Source organism: Gracilinanus agilis, chromosome 2 (genome assembly GCF_016433145.1).
Source record: "Gracilinanus agilis isolate LMUSP501 chromosome 2, AgileGrace, whole genome shotgun sequence".
NCBI lineage: Eukaryota > Metazoa > Chordata > Mammalia > Didelphimorphia > Didelphidae > Gracilinanus > Gracilinanus agilis.
In genome coordinates this window covers 480,685,930-480,710,632 of record NC_058131.1, presented here as the reverse complement: position 1 = coordinate 480,710,632, position 24,703 = coordinate 480,685,930, and the positions used below count along the sequence as shown (strand labels likewise).

Here is a 24,703-nt window from a genome sequence, read left to right as displayed (position 1 = left end):
TGTGTGTGTGTGTGTGTGTGTGTGTGTGTGTGTGTGTGTACAATTGCTTGGCCAAACCCCATAGGGTAATGCTCATCCATTATTGCCAATAATCTCACTTCTCCTAATAATGTCCTTTTCTGAAGGAAAAAGAACCTTCTTTCCTCTCTCCAGTCTTCTTACCTTCATGCCTCTTCTCCTCCATCCTGACTCCCAGAATTAGAGCCTGGCAGCTCTCCTGGAGACAACTGCCTGTAGGCGTCATCTCTGTATATGGTTTCCCACTTGTAGTCCACTTGTACATTGGAGGAATATTTTCTAATTAGCTGATCCTGTAGCTGTTTGCTTGTTGCTATTTTGCTGCTAATGAGCCTAATGAGAAACACGCGGGGGTTGGAACGCTTGCCCAAGACTAACTGGCTATGTCCTGAGTGCCTTGAAATGTAGGACTCTTGGATCCATGCCCTGTCAGCTGCCTCGCTAGCCTCCCCACGTCCCATTGCTGCTTCTTTCTCCCCACCCCATCTCCTCCCAACTGCCCTTTTGGGTTAGAAGGAGACTCCCTTTGCCTGGGAATGTTAATGATTCCTTCATGTCAGTTTCTCACATGTGGGGTGACTCCCAAGGGTGTGTGTCAGGAGCTGGGTATATGATTCCCCCTTCTAAAATGGAATCCGAGTCTCACCTCTTCCCACTCCCACCCCCCAATTTTAAACACAATAGAACAGTGAGCCCCTTCCAGGTTCTAACCTAGGACTAACAAGACAGATTCAGAGAAGATGGAGACAATTTAGTGCTTGCTGATGCTATCCATAGCCAACTTCTCTCCACGAAGTGTCTTTTTTACAGACTGAAGTCACTTGAACATATCCATCTCTCCTTCTCTCTTCCCATCTGTCTGTGTATCCACCTACCTATGCTTTTGTCCCTATGTCCCGCCCCCCAGCTATCATTTCTCCACTGGAGGTGTAGACGATGGCATTCCAGATCTTTCCTTGACCCCCGTGGTGTCTCTCAAAGTGGACCTCTGTCTCCTCTGGGTCTTTGTATCTGTCTTTCTCTCTGTGACTTTGCCAGTTCTGGAGGGAGATTTATGTGTTTGTGTGCTTGTAGAGACAGCTGACTGTTGAGCCTGCTGACTGTGGCTCTGAGGTGGGGAAAGGCTGAACGGGGTTATGGGTGGATTGGGACGGAGGTGGAAGGCGGGTGGGCAATGTACTGTTTATAGCTGTTGCTTTTGGAAGGATTTGCAGGCTTCACGGGGGTCTTTGTCCCCTCCCCTACACTGGGGTGTTCTTGTGCCTGTTAGTGGAGGGAATATAGAGAATTTCCCTGGGAATCTTTTGGGTTTAGGGAGCTAAACTGGGAGAGTTTGGGTAAAGTAGCAGATAGATCCTGCTCTGCAACATGTTTGGAGGGATCTTGGTCCAATACTCTTGAAAATGATACAGGATTCCCAAGAGATGTCTGGATATTTGGTAACCGAAGGGCCCAGTTTAATGAGGTTCAAGCTATTGTGAGGGGGGGAAACCTCTTGCTTCCTCAAGTCCAGTTTACCTTTTTGGGAACATCTATCTACCCAGCTAGATAAGAGGCAGCCTTGAAAAATATATTATAGAGAGTTAATCTCTCTATACTAGATTAGGGCATACCTGGCTTTTAAGTCCTGCCTCTGACATATTGTGGCTAATATGACCCTAGGCAAGTCATTAAACTTCTCAATACTCTAGGCCAGTGATGGGCAAACTATGGCTGGCAGGCCAGATGCACCCCCTGAAATGTTCTAACCTTTCCCGGGACATTATTCTTAATCTGACGAATACAACGAGTAGGATACAATACAATGAAACTTGGAAAGAGTTGCCTTAGAAACAGACTGACAGATGAGCATTTCCTTTCCTTTGGTCCCCTCTTTAAAAAGTTTGCTCATTACTGCTCTAGGCAACTCTCTAAGACTAAAAGTTGGAGAAAAGATGGCAACTTGCATTGGTATGGTCCCCATACCAATGAAATCATGGGTCTAGTTCAAATCTGGCCTCCAACACTTATTGGCTGTGTGACCCTGGGCAAGTCACTTTTGGCCTCAGCTTATTCATCTGGAAAATGGGCTGGATAGGGAAATGGCAAACCATTCCAGTATCTTTGTCAGGAAAATCCCAAATGGGGTCATAAAGAGTGAGATAAGACTGAACAACAAACAGCAACAGCCCCTTTCCTCATCTCATATCTACTTGGAAGAGTATTCCATGGGAACACTTCTGGAGGGAGGTGCTGAAATGGTGGTTGTGGGCAGGGGTAGGGGTTGGGGTCATAGATTTAGAGTTGGAAGGGGCCTCAGAAGCCATTAAGACCAACCTTCCTCTCTCATTTTACTGATGAGGAAACTGAGGCCAAGGCCATTAAATGAGTTGCTCAAGGCCACAAAGGAAGTAAGCAACAGGGGCACAATTTGGAGCCAAGTCCTCTGTTCCAGGGCCAATGTTCTTTCCATTGTGTTTCCATTTCTGAAGTCTGCCTAGGAATAGCTTTGGAGTCTATAGGACTATAGATAACAAACAGCTGTTTCTCTGTCTCTTTCTCTGTCTGTCTCTGTCTCTGTCTGTCTTTCTGTCTGTCTCTCTGCCTTTCTCTCTCTGCCTTTCTGTCTCTGTCTCTGCCTCTCTTTCTGTCTCTCTCTGCCTCTCTGTCTCTGTTTCTCTTTCTCTCTGTCTCAGGCTCTCTCTCTGTCTCTCTCTCCCTCTCTTTCTGCCTGTCTGCCTGTCTCTCTCAACACATAAATATATACTATACATAGACATTTTATGAGGGTAGAACAGAGGGATGGTGGGGAGATGGCTTAAAGGGGTAAGCGTTTCTCCTGGTAGGGACAAGGCCAGGAAAGGAAGTGTGGTGCTGGACCTTAGATCCACAGTGAGTGAGAGATGTGGCATGTTGATACCCTCCTCCTCCAAGGACTCTGTTCGTCCTTGGAATTTGATCGTGTAGATTTATCTTTCTTTTCTTGCCTCCCATGCCAGTTACCTGTTAGGGGCAAGGCTTTGGGCTACTTATCTTGGCTTACATTGCATTTCCCCTTTCTGGGCTAGCAGGTTTGACTATCCCTAGGTATCTGAACTCTGTGGGATTTAGGAAGCTATGGACCAGGAGGCAGTAAGGTGACTCAGTAGATAAGAATGTTGAGCCTGGAGTCAGGAAGTCCTGAGTTCAAACCTAGCCTCAGACATTCCTAGCTATGTGTCCCTGGGCAAGTCACTTAATCTCTGATTACCTGATAAAAGGATCCAATGGAGAAGAAAATGGCAAACTACTCTAGTATCCTGTTCGAGAAAACCTATGGGCAGCTCTGGTTCATGGGGTCACAAAGAGTTGGACATAACTGAACAACAAGGATTAGTTCATAGGATTTTAGATTTAGAGATTTGAGAGACCATCTAACCAAATCCTCTCAAGGTTCAGATGAAGAAACTGAGGCCCAGTGTCATAAGCAACTTGCCAAAGGTCATATAAGTAGTAGGCAGCAGAGCCAGAATTTACATCCAGGTCCTCTGACTTCAAATCTGGCTTTCTTCCTCCTATACCTTCAAATTGAATGTGTGACTTCATCTTTCTTCCTCTGACTCTTGCACCTGAGCAAGGGCCTGGTAGGCCTCAGCCAGTTTGTCCTCTCTGCCCATAACAACCTTTTTGAGGGAGACATAATTGGATGTAGGATGGCTCTGGTGATGAATCCCAAGTCCCAATCTTTTCCCACGTCTTTGAGGGACACAAAGATTCTATGGAGCACAGTAGAAATCAGAAGACATGGATTCAAATTCTGTCTCTTGTGCGTTTTTTATGTGTGATTTTGGGCAAGTCACTTAGACTCCCTGGGCCTCAGTTTCCTCATCTGTGAAATGAGGGTTTTGGACTAGTTCCCTTCTAGTTCTAAATCTTTGATCCTTTGACTGAAGAAGGTGATGGGTAGGTAAGATTTGCTGCTCCAAGTCTATAGAAAAGACGTAATATGGGCCCCCTTTGCATTGGGGGCTATCTATGAGGGTGCCTCTGAGAAAGGAGATTTGGATTAGAAGCAGCCTCCAAAGTGTTCCCATCTGTGGGAATGGACTGCTCCCTGCCTGCCCCAAGGCCTCCCAGCCGGCTACAACATCTCAACATTTGTTAATGCAATTACTCTCCTGCAGTGGAGTCCATGTTCAGGAGAAGGGGGCCAAGGTCTGACTCACACCCTCCCCCTTCCTTCCCTCCTCCGGCCGCCAAACGGTAGAGGCCGAGTCAGCCTGCCAGACCGAGTCTGCAAAGAGCTTGCAGGGCCAGGAACGGCATCTTTCTCTCATTAGAGGCTTTTATGTGAACACAACTGCTATTTTGGAGCTGGGCTCTTGGCTAGCCCTGAGCTCTGGAACACTGTTTCCAGTCCTTCCCAAGGTGCTGCCCTCTTTATAGTGGTGGGAGTTGGGGTGGCGTCCCTGCAGCCAGATAGTGGTTCTCTCCTCTAAACCCATAGCTGTACTATGTATTGGCTAAGTCCTTCAAGATGAAAGCCCAAAGAGGATTGGGGGTGGGGGTGAGGAAGGATTCATGGTATACTCCATTTGTGTGTGTGTGTGTGTGTGTGTCTGTGTGTGTGTGTGTGTGTCTGTGTGTGTGTGTGTCTGTGTGTGTCTGTGTGTAGGGGAGGAGAATGAAATTAGGACCACCATAGGTACACAGTTGGAAGGGAATTCAGCATTGATGTAGTCCCCTCACCTCGTTTTACACATGAAGAATGGAGACCTATGAAGGTTAAATGACTTGTCCAAGGTCTGCATTCAGAGAATTCTTACATAGGGTCACAGATTTAGAACTAGGAGGAACATTAGAGATCCTTTAGTCAAACCCTTTCATTTTAAAGATTCAGAAACTGGGGCTCCAAGAAGTTAGGTGACTTTCTCAAGGACACATGAATAAGTAAATGGCAGAGCTGAGGTTTCAACCCAGGACCTTTGACTGTAAATTTAACTCTCTTTCAACCGTACCATGGAGTCTTCCAATAGAAAACAAAGGATGACTTGGGTGAGGGTCCCCAGGGAGTTTCTTGGAGATAAATTTGAGGCTGGTTCCATATCACCAAACATAAAATGGTTGAGTAAAGAACCAACAGATGTGATGGGAGAATATTGCCATCTGATCTGAAAGGATAGCTGGAGATGGGAATGGGTGTAAGGCTCTGGCCGGAGTAGTGAGGTTTGGGTCCTGTCATAGATGAGTGAATCCTTGGTGTTTCAAAAGGAGTTCAAGGCTTCAGTACCAACCTTCACAACATTAGGACGATTGCCTGGAAATGTGGTGACTTAGGGTGGGGTACTGCAGAAAGAGGACCAGAACAAGAGAAGCTATTAAAAATCTAAGTTTCATGCCTCAGTCAAGAACCTTATAAAAGATACCTTGACATCAACACTGTCCTGAGTTTATGCCACTGTCCCCACATCCTCCCAACCAGAAAATTGAGTTCTTATCTCTGAAACCATCATGGGACTCTGAAAGGCCAACTTTGGCCTTATTTTTCCAATCTTCATAGCATTTTCCAGATCTCTTTGTGCTCTCCTTCCAACTCCCATTTATGTATTGTCTTCCCTATTAGAATGTAAGCTCTTTGAGAGCAGGAACTATCTTGTTTAACTGTATTTGTAGACCTAGCAATTTAGCATAGTGCCTGAAACATAGCAAACTTGATAAATATGTTGGTTCTTTCTTTCTTTCTTTCTTTCTTTCTTTCTTTCTTTCTTTCTTTCTTTCTTCCTTCCTTCCTTCCTTTCTTTTTTCCTCTTACCTATCATGTATCTATACTCTATTATATATTTACCATCATCATCATCATCATCATCTCTCATCTTTCTGTGTATCTATCATCTCTCCAAAGGAAAAGGAAAATGAGAAGAAGGAAGGTCAAGAAAGTGGATGTGAATCAAAACAGGATTGCAGAACAGTTTTCAAACATCTTTCTCCTGGAGCTAGGGGACTGTCAATTTTTATGTCTTGACAGCAACCCTTTTCCCCTCATTTCTAAAGTCTCTGCCGAGGTTCCAGTTTTAAATCTATGATCCTATGAGATCTGCCTTCCTCCCATCATAGACTTCCCATCTTCTTCTCTTATACTGATACCCTGGTGTCCTATCCAGGTGAGGAAAAGAGGGTTTGAAAGTTGTCTCCCCATCTTTTTTGCTCCAGAGGCACTTGAGGGGATTATGGGAGAAGCTTTTCCCCAGTGAGAAGCTGCTTCCAGATCTCTCTGGGCCAGTGGGTTTTGAGTTTGGGCTCTTCCCAAAGGTAAAGGTTTTGTGTGGAAAGTCTGAGTAAAATCATATTCATCTGCTTTAGAGTTATGTAAAGAAGAGAATGGGAGAAAGTTATTATATTCTGCTTTAAAAGCAATTCCAGGGGCTTTATTTCTTTCCCCTCTGGTTGTGCAGCTGATTCCAAAGCACTGACCTTGCAAGGCTAAGACTTCCCTCATTTTTAGCCTGTGTCAAGGAAGAGTAGCCAGGGAAAGGGAAGGGAGTGATGGAGAAAGAAAGTATTCAGAAATAACTCAAGTTATGAATGGTCAGAGACCAAAATCTGCACGTGGGCAGATGGAGGTTATGCCAGGGCTCCACTTTTTGAATGCCTTGCAATTTCCCATGCTGGTCTGGGGAGTCACGTTCCATGTTGCCTTTTGGCAGAGAGAGCAGTGAATGGGAATTGTACTTAGTGAAGACCAACCCTTCTCCATCCCCCGCAAAAAACAAACCCATATCCTTCTGGTGGCTAGATATGAGAGCTACGGAAATTCTGGCATTTTCATTATTCATGACCTTTAGTGAAGCTAAGGTGGTACAGAGGATAAAACTCTATCTGGAGTCAGGAAGACCTGAGTTCATATTCTGCCTCAGATATTTACTAGCTCTGTGACCCTGACAAGTCATTTAACCATTGTCTACCTCATTTTCCTCATCTGCAAAATGGTTATTGTTAGAACGAACCTCCCAGGGTTGTTGTTACAGATAAAATGAGTTAACATTGGTAAAGCGCTTTGTAAATTTTAAATTGCTATATAAATTTTAGCTAGTAGTAGTAGTAGTTAGCACCGCGTGTCCCCACACTTCATTGTGCTCTGGGAGTATGAATTAAATATCATACTGTCTTTGCCCTTTCAAGAAGGCTTATCATCTACTTTCAGGAGACGTGGAAATACTAAGACAGGAGAAAACAATATAAAACAGTATGGAATTCAGATCTAGGTTGTGTAATGAAGTCAACAGAGTAGGGGCTGGTGAAGGGAGGTTATTGGCGTGGGACTTAATTCTCATCAGAGCTATTCGTCTCATTGCTGAAGCCAAGAACAGTTCATAAACTGACCTCTTCAAAGAAAGATGAATGTTAGGAAGGGGGACTATGAAAACTGGCCACCTGATAATTGTTTGTCTTTTGTTTTCTTTCTTTTTTTAGTCCTTACCTTCTGTCTTAGAATCAATACTGTATATTGGTTCCAAGGTGGAAGAGCAGTAATGGCTGGGCAATAAGGGGTAAGTGACTTGCCCAGGGTCACACAGCTAGGGAGTGTCTCGGGCCAAATTTGAACCCAGGATCTCCCATCTCTAGGCCTGGCTCTCAGTCCATTGAGTACCTAGCTGCCCCTTTGCCCTTTGTTTTCAAAGAGGACTAATGGCATCATGGGGTGAGGTCTTGACTCTCATGTGAATTGGATTTAAATGAGGCAGAGCTGTACAAAGTCATCCGTCTCATTCTCTCTTCCAGTCATCCAAGGCTAGTGGCAAGACAAAAGTCAGGATGGCTGGTGAGGTCCTGGGATGCAGGGGATACCTTTGGTTCTACAATGTCTGACCAAGCTCTAAGCACTCCATAGCACTTGCTTTAGCCACCTTCATGGCTGTTAGAACAAAGAGTTCTCATCTGCCCATTCCACTGGGAAAAAGCCTTTGCATGCTTGGGATAGGCAACCCCCAATTTACAAAGGGTTTTGAGGCCTCTTAACCTGGTTTAGCTCTCCTGCCAGGATGGTTTTACCAGGATGTAGCCGTTACGCAAACTACAACTTCTTGGAGCCTAGAACATTGAGGGAAGAAGGAGGAAGAGGCTTGTTTCCGAGGCACATCTTCCACACCACTTGGCCTGATGAGTAAATTGGTTTGGCAGGATTGGAGGGCCTAATGGAGCATATCAGCTGGGAAGGAAGGCAGGGGCTAAATTGTAGAGGGCCTAGAATGCCAAGCGAAGGATTTGGGCTTCATTCTCTAAGTAATGAGGAATCTTTTGAAGATTTTTGAACATAAAATAGTACCTTGAGAAAATTAATCTCATATCAAGACATAGGATGGTGAGTTGAAAGAAAAAGGGAATCTAGAATATCTCTTAGAGATGTGGTTGGAGAGTTCTTGATTAAGATCTTAGAAGAGTTCGGACATGGATGTTCCCACAGGTCTGTTCCCTGGGAATTTGGACTGGTTTGGGGACATTCAATGTTTTCTAGGAGGTCAAGTTTAATATGTTCTTTGATTTAAACCTGAACCCTAGCACAGAGCTGGGTTAGAGGAGGCAGGGATGGGGGGCGGGGGTGGTAGGGGGGTGAGTGTTTTTCACCCCTGTGTGCACTTCAGTATATTGGCTCCTGATCAGCTGGCAGCACACTTGGGCTTGGCAAAGTAGTGAGGGGCAGTGTTCTCATGTGATTCTGATTGGTTGATTTCTAATTAAGAACATGCAGGAGAGAGGAATTTATGGCCCCAAAGGTCTGGTGGCCACTAGAGAAAGTTGAATGCAAAGAAGAGAAAATTTGACTGGTTTTTGAAACAGTCTTGGCCTCGGGCCAGAAATGTAGAACCCTGGGCCCAGGATACTGAGCCACCAGGCATCTTCAGCATTTTGTCTACTGTTTATCACGGGACAGAGGAAATGAATATGGAAAGATGTTGGGGGATTAGATTATGAATTTTTCCATTCTTAATTACTGGCTATCTGCCCCACACTGGAGTCAGCAAGGACTTGATAAAACACCTAGAAGATTTTAGAAGTCTTCCTGTCAACCCTCTCTTTGTAAAATTTTGTCCCAAAAGCTTTAGTTGATTGACTCAAGGTGACATAGTTAATTAGTTAGGGCTGAAATGAGACTAGAATGTGGGGTCTTGGGGTTTTTTTGTTTTTACTATTAATCCAGTGCTAATAATAATAATAGCTAACATTTATATAGTGATTTAAATTTTGTAAAGTACTTTAAATTATGCTAGCTCATTTGATACAGCCACCGTCTGAGGTCTAGTGTTATTATTATTATTATTAATATTATTATTATCCCTATTTTTCTGATGAAAAGTGTTCAAGGAGGTCCAGCACCTCTGGTGTGAGGGCTTGCTGAGCCCTTTCCAGGACTGCTTATCCACCTTTGGTGTCGACCTGTCTGTCACTAAGTTCTCACCTATGGCTCCAAGAGTGGCCAGTGTGGTAAAATTATCTAAACCAGGTTGAGGGTATCTGATGGGCCTCAAACTTATTGATGAGTTAGGGAGATGTCTACCCTGGGTGCATGAAGACTTCCGCCAATGAAAGGGTAAATGAGAACAATTTGTTCCAATGGCCATGAAAATAGCTGATGTAGGCAATCAGGGTTAAGTGACTTTCCCAAACTCACCCAGCTAGGAAGTATCTGAGGTCAGATTTGAACCCAGGTCCTCCCAACTCCAGGCCTGGCTGTCTGAGCCACCTAGCTGCTCCTCCACTTTCTTTTCTAGGCTAAGTATACAAAACTCCTTTCTATGTTGTTTATTAGCTTTTTTTGCTGCTCCTCATACTCAACATTCCGTTTTCTAGCTCCTTGTTTTTGGATAAGCTCAGAGCTTTTCAATCAATTTTCAATCAAGCATTTCCCCTAAAATTTAAGAGTAGTGATATTGGTAGTTCTGATAAGCCTAAGAAAAGTAGTAAAGTATTTGTTTTAGAAATACAGGCATCAGGGGTGCCTCAGTGGATTAGAACCAGACCCAGAGACAGGGATCCTGGGTTCAAATCTGGTTTCAGACACATTCTAGCTATGTGTCCCTGGTAAGTCACTTAAACCTCTATTGCCTAGTCTTTACTTCTCTTCTGCCTTAGAACGGATATATAGTATTGATTCTAAGACAGATGATAAGAATTAAAAAAAAATACAGGTATCCCTTCCACATCCCCAGGGTGAGGGGCACAGCACCCTTGTGATCTCAAAAATCCACATAAAACTTTTAGGCCCTCCCTTCATACCAGAGAAGATGGATGAATATTTTCTTTTTCTTTTATGGGGTGTTTACAGTACCTTCCAGTAAAATCTGAGCTAAGTATTTCATTATAGGCTATATAGTTTCTAAACTTTCCCCATCATCTGCTGGTCTTCATGTGTCATCTGTGGCTTCTGTGAAACTCCCCCAAAATTCCATTTAATTTCTTATGTCAACTCACCGTATATTGAGAGGAAAATCCTGATGTGGAAGGGATAACTGTACTTATTAAATAATGGGGTTTGCTATTATTATGCATGATTTTAAACTTATTCCAAGGGTCTTGGAACGTATTAGTTGTGTAAAATGAGATCCTACTATATTTTATGTAGATGAGCAATGTGATACAGTGCAGCTGAAGAACTTGTTTTGGAGCCAAAAGGGCCTGGGTTCAAGACCTACCTCTGATTTATACCGGATGTGACCTTGAGCAAATAATCTCTCAAATCCTAAGTAAATCTCTAAACCTAAAAATTGATGAAAAGGTACTAACTTATATGGGTAGAGGGAGTTTTTTCATCTGGGAGTCCTCCATACCAATAAAATCAAAGGCCCAGACCCCATTTCTATATATACTTATATGTGTGTCTGATAGAATGTAAGCTTTTTTTTTTTTTTTAAACCCTTGCTTTCAGTCTTAGAATCAATACTGTGTATTGGTTCCCAGACAGAAGAGTGGTAAGGGCTAGGCAATGAGGGGCCACACACCTAGGAAGGGATTCAGATTTGAGCCCAGGACCTCCTGACTCTAGATCTGACCCTCAATCTACTGAGCCACCCAGCTGCCCTCTAGAATGTAAGCTTCTTGAGGGCAAAGACTGTTCCCACCCCCACCCCCCTTTTTTTTTTTGTATCCTCAGAGCCTAGCAATTTCCTTGCACATAGCAAGTGCTTAGAATTTGTTGATTAATTAACTGATGTTTAGAGAAGACTTCCTGGAAAGGAGTTAGTAATGCAAAACTTGCCTTGAATAGATGAAGAGACCCCTTGGAAATTAGGGTCCCAGAATCATGGAATAATAGAACGTCATAATGGGAAGGGTTATCAGAAGCAGTCTGGTCCTTTCCATACCTCAACAAAAAAACCTCTCTATAGCATATCTGGAAAGTGGTCATCTAGCCCTTGCTTGAAAAATTCTAATGAAGGAGAGTCGTGGACCACTCATTTAGCTTTTAAGTAGCCCTAACTAATCTTTACACCCAACCTAAATATGCATTTAAAAACAAACAACCAAAAAAAAAGCCCCTTACCCTTCTCTCTTAGACACATAATTGCTTCTAAGACACAAGGGCAGTAAGGGCTGGGCAATTGAGGCTGAGCGACTTGCCCAATGTCACACAGCTGGAAAGTGTCTAAAATCAAATTTGAACTCAGGTCCTCCCTACTCCTGCCCTGACTCTATACACTGAGCCACCTAGTTGCCCCCTAAATATGCCTTTTAAAAATTATTTTTAAAAGACATTTATTCAATTTACTACTATGTGCCAGGTACTGGCATTTAGAAAATTTCATTTTATTTACATATATATTATTTTATAATATATTTATTACATTTGAGTATTTTAAAATTTTCACCTCATTTGGATTATTATCTTAAAATATCTCATTTTATCCTCACAACAACATTGGGAAGTAGATGTTATTATCCTCATTTTACAGATGGGCAAACTGAGGCAGACAGCATTAAATGACTTGCTAGTTTGTAAATGTCTGTAACCAGACCTGAGTTCAGGTTTTTCCTGACACTAAGTCTAGGGCTCTATCTACACTGTGCTCCCTGGACTGCCTCTAATTACCTTTTTGTGACTTATACCCATCTTGGTTGTACCCTCAGGGTCCAAGCAGGAGCCATTTAACTCTTCTTCAGGGTGATCACCCTTCAGATACAAGAACATAGATAGCTACTATTTTGTCCTCTGTAAGTTTTCTCTTCTCTAGGATCATTATCCCTATTTCCTTTGATTGTTCCTTCTTTGGCATCATCCCAAGGTTAGCCACCATCTTCTTTGACCACCTCTGTATGTATGTATAGTCATCAGTTTCTCAATCTCCTTTCTCAATATGGTACCCGTCCCTCTAAGTCTCAGTGATATTTGTGGGACAAATATGCCTCCTTGAATTCACTTCTCTAGTTCACCAATCCTGTGAAGAGGTCTTCCATTTTGATTGTTTGACTTGTGGTATGAAGGAGACTAAATGACTCAGGGCCCCTTTTACTTAAGTTGGAAGGAAGGTGTTTCTGAACCCTTAGGGCAGGTTCAGATTTACTGAGCAACTGGTAAAGAAAGTTCTACTTTTCTTTTTTTCTTACCTTCTTTCTGTCTCTCTCTCCTCAGCTGTCTGTCAGCCACCTTGCCAAAACAAGGGTTCCTGCAGTCGGCCCCAGCAATGTGTCTGTCGGTCTGGATTCCGGGGTAATCGCTGTGAAGAGGTCATCCCTGAAGAGGAGTACCACCCTCAGCCTTTGTGGCCAGTGCCTCGGTCACCCATGGGTTTACCCAGCCCCAGCAGGAGTAGTGGACCAAGAGAGAGCCCTGCCTCAGTGGTACAATCCCCTTTGTTGCAGAAATTACCAGTTGGGTAAGTTTTCCTTTTCTTCATTGTGGGCACAGATGCCATTCTTTCTACAGCTTGTATGTTTAAGGAGATATATTTAGTTTTTACTTCTTTGCTAGGATGCGCTTTCTCTCTGGTGTCTTCTGAAGCCATTGGCAGACAGTCTGGGGCTTGTGACCCATAGATTAGGAGGCCTGCCTAATTGTTGGGACGTTTGGAGTCTGCCTTTCCTTGCCTACCTTCTCAGGGATGTTTGATGAGCCTTTCATCCTCTAATCAGAAACAATCTTAAAATGTAAATCCACCATAAGAAGAGGTAACCCATTCATTTATGTCTTTATTAAGAGAGCAGGAACAGAAACTTTGGTTTGATTGGGGAAAAGGCAGAGACAGAGGCAGCAGAGCACTATGCTTCTGAAGGAGAGAATTGGGAAAGGACTGGAAATGGGAACAAAAGGTAGACCTAGCCATTTCACAATCTTGCAGAGGCTAGGATTTATCCCAAGTGTCCTTTCATTTCTCTCCTCCATGAGAGGTCAAGTAGAGATGATGGTGGTAGAAGGCATGTCTATATATCAGTATGGTTAGCAGGAGGGGAGAAAAGGGCCTGAAGGGCCTGGGAGCAAGAAGCAAAAAGGGCAGCTTTTCTCTTCCCTTCAATGTGTCCTGAGAAGTTCATAGGTGAATGAATCATGGACCCAGAAATGTGAAGAAGCTGCTCTCCATGGACAACCTTTGGGCTCTTCCAACTGTCCTAGTGGCCTTCCTGAGGGATATTTAACATTCTAAGTATAGGATGAATTGGCACCAAGATATTCCATCCATTTCCCTAATGGCTGGATAAAGAAAACAAAAACCAAATTTATTTATCCTGTTTTGGTTTGGGGGATTTGTGATTGCTTTGGTGCTTGAGGCATTCACTCCTGATCTTTTGGATTTACTCTGTTCTTCCCCTAGCCACTAATGATAATATGTTTATTGTCCAGGGTCTTAGTGACCTGGAGTGACTTTGCCCAGTGAAAAGTAAATGTGATTTCTATCTTTCCAAGAAAGATGGAACTATTTCTATTTGGATTGGGGATGGTTCTGGGAGACAAAAAGGATCATGCTTTTAGATACTTTATCTCACTCGATCCTTATGAGCTCATCTTTGTTGCTGTTGTTGAGTCCTTCAGTCATGTCTGACTCTCTTTGACCCCTTTTTGGGGAAGGAAACTGAGGCAAACAAGGTTAATTGACTTGTCCAGGGTCATAGAGCTAGTAAATGTCTTAGGCTGGCTTTGAATTCAGGTCTGGGTCTGGGCCCACCTCTCTATTCACTGTTTCAGATACTTTCTAGCTATGTGACTCTGGGTAATCACTTAACCCTGCTTGCCTCAGTTTCCTCATCTAGAAAAATGATCTAGAAAAGGAAATGGCAAACCTCTCCAGTATCTTTGCCAAGAAAATCCCAAATGGGGTCATGAAACGTGGCTGCCAGCAGCCACAAATTAATGTATTCATGAGTGAACACTCAGAAGGGAGGTTGAAGACTGAGGGAGAATGAGTGATGAGGGAAAAGGAGGGGGAAACAATAAAGGAAGAAAGACTCAGCTTAAGGATTCAACAACCTGGGCTCCAGCATGTGTGCTCCTCTGATAGTGATAAGAGAGAGGAACACAATAAAAAAACACTCAGACACAAGAGAATAGTAGCAGAAGAGTAGACCTTACAGCGAGTGGGCTCTAGGTGAAATTGAGTGAAGATGGTGAAAAGCTTGGTGGTCAAGAACTTGGGTGGAAAAGAGCTTCCTCATGTTTGGCCATGCTCATTTTTATTGGAGTTACAAAAAGGAAGGTGGGGAAGGGGCAAAGGTGGTCTGACAAGTTAGGTAATCATCACAAGCTAAGGAGCTAAGGCCCCAAATCAAGCGTACATATGGCTTAAGGCATATGAGTTTGTCTGATATCTATGCTAATCTATTGTTGTTAATAAAACAAATATACTGAGATATCTGGTCAGTCTTCTGGAGTGTATCTATCTTCTGCATCTACATAGGAATCACATGTGTGCATGCACATCCATATAAATATGTATGTATATAAATGTGTGTACATACATATAAATGTGTGTATATACATTGTTATAAAGAAGATATCTTTACTACTATTCTAGTTATTATAGGGTACATTAATCAGGGAAGCTGTGCTTTGGATTCCCTTGTTAGCTGGTGCAGGGACACCTGAGTCCTGTCACTCAGCTGGATGTTATAATAACTGCCCCTTCTCGATAACAGTGCCCAGGCAGGATCCCTAAAGGTCAGGTGGATGGGTAACCCTTTCAGGTCCCACCTGGGGTTGGACTGATTATTAATATTGGGCTCTATTAGCCTTGGATAACGTTTTCAACTGACTATGTTGCTCCCTCCCCAAGAGTTGTGATGTAATAACTACTCAGGAAGGTACTTAATAAACTTCATCTATAGATGTTAATAAGGGAAAGGAATAATCAGGAACGGATTGGGATAGGAGACCCTGTCACTAATGGCTATGATCACTAATTCCTCAGGACTGTAGGCTGTGTCAGTAATGCTGGAGCTCTTGTTCTTCACCTCCTCTGGCTCAGCTTGGCCACGGCCAAACCAGAGAAAGCAATCTGCTTGGTTGATACTATCGATGATCCCTCTCAGCTTCTTATTGCCAGTTGTTATGTCAGTCCTAGAGCCATCAGGAAATACCTCCCTTACCTCCCTCTGCTTCTTCTCCTTCCCTCTTCCCGGTTCCCACCTGGGCCCAGAAACCTAAATATCTAATGATGGTTCAGATGTCTAAATATCTAGGGGGAATTCAGAGAGAATCAAAGGACTCACAGTCAGATTCACAAGTCAATGCTCCAAGATCAGATCAATGTCCAAGGCCAAGGGTTCCAGGCCAAGGGATCCAAAACCAAAAACCCTTGTCAGATGGCTGTCAGGGTATCCTCTGGTCAACTGCCTTTCCTCTTGTCCTCACGGCATCTGGGAACATTCCGATGTCTCCAACTGTCTTCACCTGTCAATCAAGGTGAGACAACTCCCAGAGTTTGAATATGACAACATCTGTGTATGTGTATGCTGCCCTCAAATTATGAATTGTAAAAACTTCTTTCTCAAGCCAGCTTCTCTACTTCTTATTTCTAAACTAATATAACAAGACTTAATTTCCAATATCATCCTTATAGAGTGATTTATGGAGGTCTGCTGTTTTCCCTACTGCACTATAAATTCCTTGGGGCAACTTTGTGGTTGACTTATTGGTATCCTCCATGAAACTTTGCTCCTATCACACAGTCTGGACCAATGTTGCTCTAGACCATTTAGCATCTGCTCTCTGCTCTCTGCCCCTTACCCAAGGCTGAGGACTGTCCTAGGTACTGAAAGATAGACAGACAAACAGGTAGAGCATTTATGGGGGGATACAAATACAAATAATCAAGGCAATTTCTGTCTTCAAGAAGCTTACATGCTAAACGGGCAGGACGACACATAAAGGGGTGTTAGAAAGCAGGGAGACTTGGTGAGGAGATGGCCAAGAAGTGATGTAGAGAGACTAGTCCCTAGCAAGTTGAGATGAAAACTCACCTAGCAGAACCAGGGGACTCACATATATTATACTCTTCATGGTGCAGTGGGAGGTAGAATAGTTCATTTAAAAGGAAGGTCTCAGTGGCAACTGGATAGCTCAGTGGAGGGAGAGCCAGGCTTAGAGGTGAGAGGCCCTAGGTTCAAATCTTGCCCGAGACACTTTTTTTTTAAACTGTTACCTTCTGTCTTGGAGTTGATACTGTGTATTGGCTCCAAGGCAGAAGAGTAGTAAGGGTAGGCAATGGGGGTCAAGTGACTTGCCCAGGGTCACACAGCTAGGAAGTGTTTGAGGCCAGATTTGAACCTAGGACTTCCTGTCTCAAGGCCTGGCTCTCAATCCACTGAGCAACCTAGCTGCCTCCCTCCTGAGATACTTTCTAGCTGTGTGGCACTGGGCAAGTCATGTAGCCCCTATTGCCTAGCCCAGTGATGGGCAAACTACAGCCTGTGGGCCAGATGTGGCCCCCTGAAATGTTAGAACATTTAGATAGATCTGGCTGATGAATACAATGAGTAGGATACAATACAATGAAACTTTGAAAGAGTTGCCTTAGAAATAGACTAACAGATGAGTATTTCCTTTCTTTTGGCCCCCTCTTTAAAAAGTTTGCCCATCACTGGCTTAACCTTTACCACTCTTCTGCCTTGGAACCAATATGTAGTTCTGATTCTAAGGTGGAAGTTAAGGATTTTCAAAACATTTAAAAAAGAGAGGGAGGTGGGGAGCAAAAGGGGATGAGAGGCCATTAGGTGACTTGGTGGATTGAGAGCCAGGCCTAGAGATGAGAGGTCCTGGGTCCAAATGTGGCCTCAGACACTTCCTAGCTGTGTGGCCCTGGGCAAGTTACTTACCCAGCCATTGCCTAGCCCTTACTGCTCTTCTGCCTTGGAACTAATACTTAGTTTTAATTCGAATAGATGGAAGGGAAGGGTTTAAAAAAGGGGGGGCAGGAAGGGGATGGAAGAATTGCAAATCCAATGGGAGGTTGCAAAATCCCCAATTTAAAGTTCCCATTTTGTTCAAGGAGCCAACCAGGAATATTATGTCACTCTTCATCTTCCCTGCCTAATGCCCCCTACTTTTTTCCCCCCATGAGAGATGCCCCTAGCTTTCAAAGGAGGGATCATTTACCCTCCAGGTTTCATAGACACATGGCTACTGTGATATTCTTAATGACTTTCAGGCTCCAGGCTTATGTTGTGTCAAACTGCACTGGACCCTTGGTGCCATGAAATCTGGGCAAGCCCAACCAAGCCCCGTCAGCTGTGTTTTGCTTTGGGAGGCCAAATCCCACTCGCCTGGTAGTGTCAGACATTTCCTGTGAGCTTGGCCAGGTTTCTCCAAGCAGCGGCTGGCCTTTCTCCTGATAACAGCTGGGAAAGGGATGAGGCCCTTTGTGTCCAGAGGGGAGGTAGTAGAGAGGGCATCCTAAGCATGTGGGGAAAGAAAAAAGCGAGACCAAGAGAGGACACTGAAATTAAGCCATCTCCAAAGATTCCACTCCAAAATGGGGCTAGACAAAAGGCCAAGGAGAACCTTGGGAGAGAGAAGAAAGCTATTTGTGAAGAATGGAGGGAGAGTGTGGGTGCGGTAGGCAGGATGCTCTGCAAAGGGCCAAATGTGGACTGATGCTGTCCAGCTGTTTCCCAGGCTGGCTGCAGAAGGCTCAAGTTTCCTTCTGAGCCCAAAGCCAAAGCTCTTTCCCTAGTGCAAGAGAGCAGGAGAGGAAGAGAGAGAGAGAGGCAGAAACAGAGACTGTAACACCTGAAAAATGGTAGCTGGACAGCTGTAGCCTATGAAAGAGGATCTGGGAGCTGGATCATTTGGATTGAACTTTGAGCTGGAAAGGTTAAAAGAACTCAGAAAATATCCAGACCTTAAAAAACACTGGACTGCTCACCAAAGGCACAAAATAAGGGATGGAGAAGGACTGGAATGAAGAGAAGATTGAGTGCCAGTCCCTTAGTAGTGACTCAGGAAAATATTTGAGCATCAGGGCAGGTCTGAGGGAACGATAGCCTGGTACTTGCCTTGGCTGCCTTGGAGCAAAGACCCTACCCCCAAAAACTCTTCTAGTCAACGGCTGCGGGAATGGAGAGAGACACCAGGGGAAACACTGCATCCTTTTCTTGAGATGGGAGTTCCCTGGCAGAGTGTGTGATAGCACTCAGCTAGACCAAGGGGAAATGAGTGACTTGATTCCAGGTGCTCTGGGTGAGGTCAGGTATCTTAGGACAGAAACTCAATGGCAAGGAGGTCTCTTGGGTTACATGCAACTAGGTTGTTCCAAGGGACAGAGTGCCAGGCCTGTAGTAGGAAACCTGGGTTCAAATGAGGCCCTAGACACTTACCAACTGTGGGACCCTGGACAAATCACTTAGCTTCTGTCTGCTTCAGTTTCTTCATCTATAAAAGAAAAAAAATAATAGCACCTACCTTGAATGGTTATTGCGAAGAGAAAATTACATAATACTAGTAAAACACTTAGCTCAGTGCCTGACATGTAGTAGACATTGTACAAATGCTAGGTATTGTAATTATTATTCTGTTCTCAAGTCATATAAACTCCTTTAGTCTCAATTTCCTCCTAGGGTGGAGGATATTAAGAAGAGGAACTAGGGGGCAGATAGGTGGCTCAGTGGATTGAGAACCAGACCTAGAGAACCAGCGTAGAGTCCTACACTGTATTGATACTAAGATGGAAAGTAAGGGTTTAAAAAAAAAAAGAGGAACTAGAACCCAGGACAACAGATTTAGATCTGGAATGGATCCAAGAAGGCATCTAATTCAATATCTTCATTTTAGAAATGAGGAAATTAAAGCTTAGAGGGGGTGATTTGACTTCCCTAAATAAGTAGTAGGATCAGGATCCAAATCCAAGTCTTCTGGCTTCAAATCTAGCTTTCTTTCCATTATACCACAGATGGCTTCTGTGGTTTATTCCAAATCTAAATCTATAATCCTAAACTTGGGCCAGTAAATTAGAATATTTTGAAAAGGTAAGTTAGCTATGGCTTCAGGCCCACGAACAGTGGCCGCAGTGGCTAGAGGGGACAGTTCTGCTCATTAATAGTAAATGATAGTGAGTCTCTGGGCCCCCCCCCCACCCGGGATGGGGTTAGGGATCAGAGGACTTTTGTATGTTGAGACCTTTGTGAACTGGGCTTCCTTCTTCCCTTCCTCCTCTTTTCTCTTCTCCCTCTCACTTTAGTCCAGACCAGCTGAGAGAATCTGAAGTTAAGGTAGAAAGAGAAGGAAGAAGGTGGCAGGAAAGGTTCTATTGGTGCAGCATTTAACGTCCATTTTTGTTGTTGTTCTTCATTTCAATTGTGTCTTTTTGTGGCCCCATTTGGGGTTTTCTTGGCAAAGGTTCTGGAGTGGCTTATCATTTCCTCCTCCAGCTCATTCAACAGATGAAGAACTGAGGCAAAAGCAGTAAGCAGTCTAAAAACCCTCAATGTACATAATACAGTATCTAGATCAAGTGAGATAATATATGTAAAACATTTTGCAAACCTTAGTTTTACAAATGCTCGCTATAATTACCTTCATCTTCCTCCTCATTATCATTATCATTATTGTTATTATGGTGATAAAGACAAGATTCATGATTGTGTGTGATTACATGATGATAATGATGATGTGCATGTGTGGTCACCACAGATGAGAAAATAATCAGGATTCCACACCACTTTAAAAAAAAAAGTAAACTCTTAATTTCTGCCTTAGGATAGGCAAGGGCTAGGCAATGGGGATTAAGTGACTTGCCCAGAATCATTCAACTAGGAAGTTTCTGTGGTCAGATTTGAAACCAGGTCCTTCTGATTCCAGGCCTGGTGCTCTATCTACTATACCATTATCTAGTTGCCTCCACACCACCCCTTTTTAACATCAAGACTTCCTTTGCTTAAAGCAGGAACACAGCTGCATCACTATACCCCTATCCCTCCATCTCCAGTGGTACCTTGTAGAAGGGAAACATTGACACCTTTAGATATATTTTAAGGCAAAAGGCCAACCTACCCTATCTAGGGTGAACCTGAAGACACCCCAGGAAGAGGTTCTGAGAAGAAGCTCTTTTGAGGAAGTCATGAGGACCTTGCCTGAGCAGCCCTGGGGAAAAGAGCAAGGAATACAGACAGATATCCCAATGGATAGCCAGCAGATAAATACGCACACCACTGCACATGGTTGGGTAGTCTCCTTAAACCAGAAGGAGAAATAGAATCTCTCAGAGCATCACTGATTTGGAATGACTTCAGAGGAGAAGGATTTTCAATGTGGGTGGGAAGGGGGTCAAACCATGAAGGCGGCAATGGTTTCCATTCTTGTAAATAACAGGAGATTTTCCCACAAGATCAAGGAAAAACCCCAAATTTCTCTTTCTCCTGAGTAGTCACTACTCCTGAAATAGAAAACAGGCAGCAAGGAGGAAAAGGGAGACACCCAGGCTCGGTGGATTCAGTTTGGCCATGTGTATCCCTTGTGCTGCCAGAAGTAACTGGGTGAGGGGGCAGAGGGAAAGAAGAAGAACTATGCTACCACCACCCCCAGCCTCATGCAGGGCTACTTTTTTTTAAACCCTTAACTTCTATGTATTGGCTCCTTGGTGGAAGAGTGGTAAGAGTGGGCAATGGGACTCAAGTGACTTGCCCAGGGTCACACAGCTGGGAAGTGGCTGAGGCCGGATTTGAACCTAGGACCTCCCATCTCTAGGCTTGACTCTCAATCCACTGAGCTACCCAGCTGCCCCCTGCAGGGCTGCTTTTGATGCTGTTTCTGAAGATATGGGCACTGGCAACTGAGGTTGGCTTAGAGAGGACAGGGCTTGAACAAGTTGGTGGTGAAGGGAAATCAGTCTGATGAAATATGTTCTTGTTGTTCATGGAGGGAGTTCCTCTGGGTCTGATCTGAAGGAGGAGGGTCAGGTTAGTGTGAGGGAATGATGGAGAGATGGCAAAAGGTGGCTGGGATGGGGGCAGCTGGGTGGCTCAGTGGATTGAGGGCCAGATCTAGAGACGGAAGGTCCTAGGTTCAAATTTGGCCTCTGACACTTACTAGTTGTGTGACCCTGGGCAAGTCACTTGACCCCCATTGCCTACCCTTACCACTCTTCTGCCTTAGAACCAATACACAGTGTTGGTTCTAAAACCGAAGGTAAGGATCTTCTTAAAAAGGGAGCCAGACAGAGGCTTTCATATTTGTTTCTGAAGATAATAGCTGTAATGATCAAAATTCCTTGGAGACTGTATATAAATTTATAATTATTTATTAATAAAAATTAGAGAGAGAGAGAGAGAGAGAGAGAGAGAGAGAAAGGTCACCAGGCCGCCCTAACTTAAAAAAAACAAACAAACAAACAAAAAAAAACACTTCCAAGCTTGCCTGGCTCCAGCTACCAGCTGAGGCCCAAGTGGAGTGTTAAACACTCCAGAGAAGAGAGCCGGTCTCATGTCCAGCCAGAGAGAGAGTCCTGAGTGAAAGAGTGCTACTGCTCCAACCCCTTTTTTATGAGGCCATTGCCATCACTCCTCCTGATTGGCCAGGCTTAACTTCAGTCTGGGTCCTGAATCCTGACTTCCAGACACGTAACCCGCCACACAGGGACTTCTGGAAGTCAGGTCACCAGGTACTCACTCGGCCCTTTAGTTACATGATTGGCAGGTGTCCTGACTTATTAACCATGCACGGGTAAGGATAAGGGGTTTTCAAATGGAATAAGGGGATAGTTTATATTAAATTCACACAGTGGGAGCCAGATTTGAACTTCCTGCCTCTAAGCCTGGTGCTCTATCTGCTGTGCCACCTAACTGCCTCCTCACTCCTTTAATGAAAGGGAAGGATGATTCACAGGCTGCTCCAAAAGACTCTCCCTTATTCCTCACCTTTGGGATGTGTAGACAGCTTGAAATATATTTTAGTTATTCTCCTGTTGGTAAAATACCACAGTGCCTTCATCACGTCCATACTGAAATTACTCATTCCAAAGGTCACTAATTCTGCTGAGGGCAATGTGATTCATTGAAAGAATACTACTATAAAAATTAAAGGAGAAATTAATAAAATTGAAAGTAAAAGAACTATTGAACTAATAAATAAGACTAGGAGCTGGTACTTTGAAAAAACAAATAAAATAGATAAAAGTACTGCTTAATCTAGTAAAAAAAGAAGGAAGAGAATCAAATTAACAGTATCAAAGATGAAAAAGGGTGATCTCACCTCTAATGAAGAGGAAATTAAGGTAATTATTAAGAACTATTTTGCCCAATTATATGGCAATAAATGTGACAATCTAGGTGAAATGGGTGAACATTTACAAAAAATATAAATTGCCTAGATTAACAAAAGAGGAAATAGAATATGTAAATAATCCTATCTCAGAAAAAAAAAATTGAACAAGCCATCATGAAAAAATCCCCAAGGCCAGATGGATTCACAGCTGAATTCTACTAGTTTTAGAGTCAGAGACCCGGGTTCAAATATTCTTTCCATAACTCTATCGCGACCTTGGGCAAGCCACTTAAATGTCCTTGAACTCAGGTTCTTCATCTGTAAAATGAAGGGATTGAACTCAATGGCCTGTAAAGTCTCTCAAGCTCTAAATTTATAAATTAAGGTTTTGTTTCTAGCTTCTTGTTGTTGTTCAGTCATTTCAGCTGTGTCCCATTTGGGGTTTTCTTGGCAAAGATACTGGAATGGTTTGCCATTTCCTTCTCCTGCTCATTTTACAGATGAAGAAACTGAGGCAAACAGGGTTGAGTGACTTGCCCAGAGTCACACAGCTAATAAATTTCTGAGGCCAGATTTGAACTCAGGAAGATATGTCTTCCTGACTCCAGGCCCTGAGCTCTATCCACTGAGCCATCTAGCTGTCAAATCATACTAGGCTCATAACCTCAAAGTCATCCTTCACACTTTCCTTTCCCTTCCATTCCATGTCCAATCAATTGTCATGTCCTAATGATTTTTAACCTTCATGACAGCTCTCAAATCCACCCCCTTCTGTCCACTTACATGGCAACCACCCTAGTTTCAGCCTCTCTCTTGGACTTTCATAATAATCACTATTATATTAATTCTATATTCATATATAATTATTTATACATAACTAATTATAATAACTATGATAATAACCATTAAATTGCTTTCCCAGCTTTCAATCTTTCTAACTTCAATTTATTCTCTATACAGTTGCCAAAATAACTTTCCTAAAGGAACATATTCCTAAAGGACCAAGTCTGATCATGTCACTCCCTTGCTGTGGATGCTCCTGCTACCTCTCAGTAACACAGTCTCTAACTTACAGCTTTATTTCACCTCTTTCTCTTCACATTCCTAATATTCCAACCAAATTAGACTGGATATTCTTCGAATTCAGCCTTCCAACTCCTGCCTCTGTGTATTTTTTTAACCCTTACCTTCACCTTCTGTCTTAGAATCAGTACTGTATATTGGTTCCAAGGCATAAGAGTGGTAAGGGTTAGACAATGGGGGTTAAGTGACTTGCCCAGGGTCACACAACTGGGAAGTGTCTGAGGTCAGATTTGAAGTAGGACCTCTTGTCTCTGGGCCTGCCTCTCTATCCACTGAGCTACCCAGCTGCCCCCCTGCTTCTATATATTTGTGTAAGTGGTCTCCCCTACTTGGAACCCACTCCCACCTTCTCTTCTCCTCTCAATTCTTATCTTCTTCCAAGGCTCAGCTGAAGAGTTACTTCTTAGGCTTTCCTAATAGATCACTTATTAGTGCCCTCCTCCTCCTCCTCAAATTTCCTTGTATTTGTTTTTCGGTGAATATGTTGTGTCTCCCCAGTAGAGTGTACACACTTTGAAAGTAGAGATCATTGATCAAAATAAGCAGAACTGGGAGGACATTATCTGAAATATTGCGTTACTGTGATCTTTCTACAAGAATGTTACAAATAGGAACAGCCAGGAATGTTAAGTGTGTGTGTGTGGGGGGAACTCCATGTAACTGTTTGGGCCTGCACAATGGATAACTGCTGGAGACAGATGTAAAAAAACCTCTATTTAATAAATATTGGAAAAGGTTTGAGGAAAGGTAAGGAAAGGTAACAAAGGTTGAAGATTAGGATCCCAAAATCTAACAGGGGGCTAAGCTTTCCTACTCCCATCTGATTCTCACTTGGGTTCCTCCAAAGCCTCCTTATTTTCCTTAAACTACTACTAATTCCTGGGTATATGCTAAATATCCTATGCTAAATAGTATCCATATATATATGTGCATATATATATATCTACAAGGAGACAGTAAAGTTAAATA

The 24,703-nt window shown here is 43.3% G+C and overlaps 1 protein-coding gene across 1 annotated transcript in view; it reads left to right on the top strand.

Annotated features, from left to right (window-relative positions):
• Positions 1–24,703, top strand: part of LTBP2 (latent transforming growth factor beta binding protein 2) — a 198,074-nt gene that overhangs the window by 16,706 nt on the left and 156,665 nt on the right. The window contains exon 3 of the mRNA XM_044662078.1: positions 12,599–12,842. Within this exon, the coding sequence (XP_044518013.1) occupies positions 12,599–12,842 (244 nt within the window). The remainder of the gene's footprint in view (positions 1–12,598; positions 12,843–24,703) is intronic.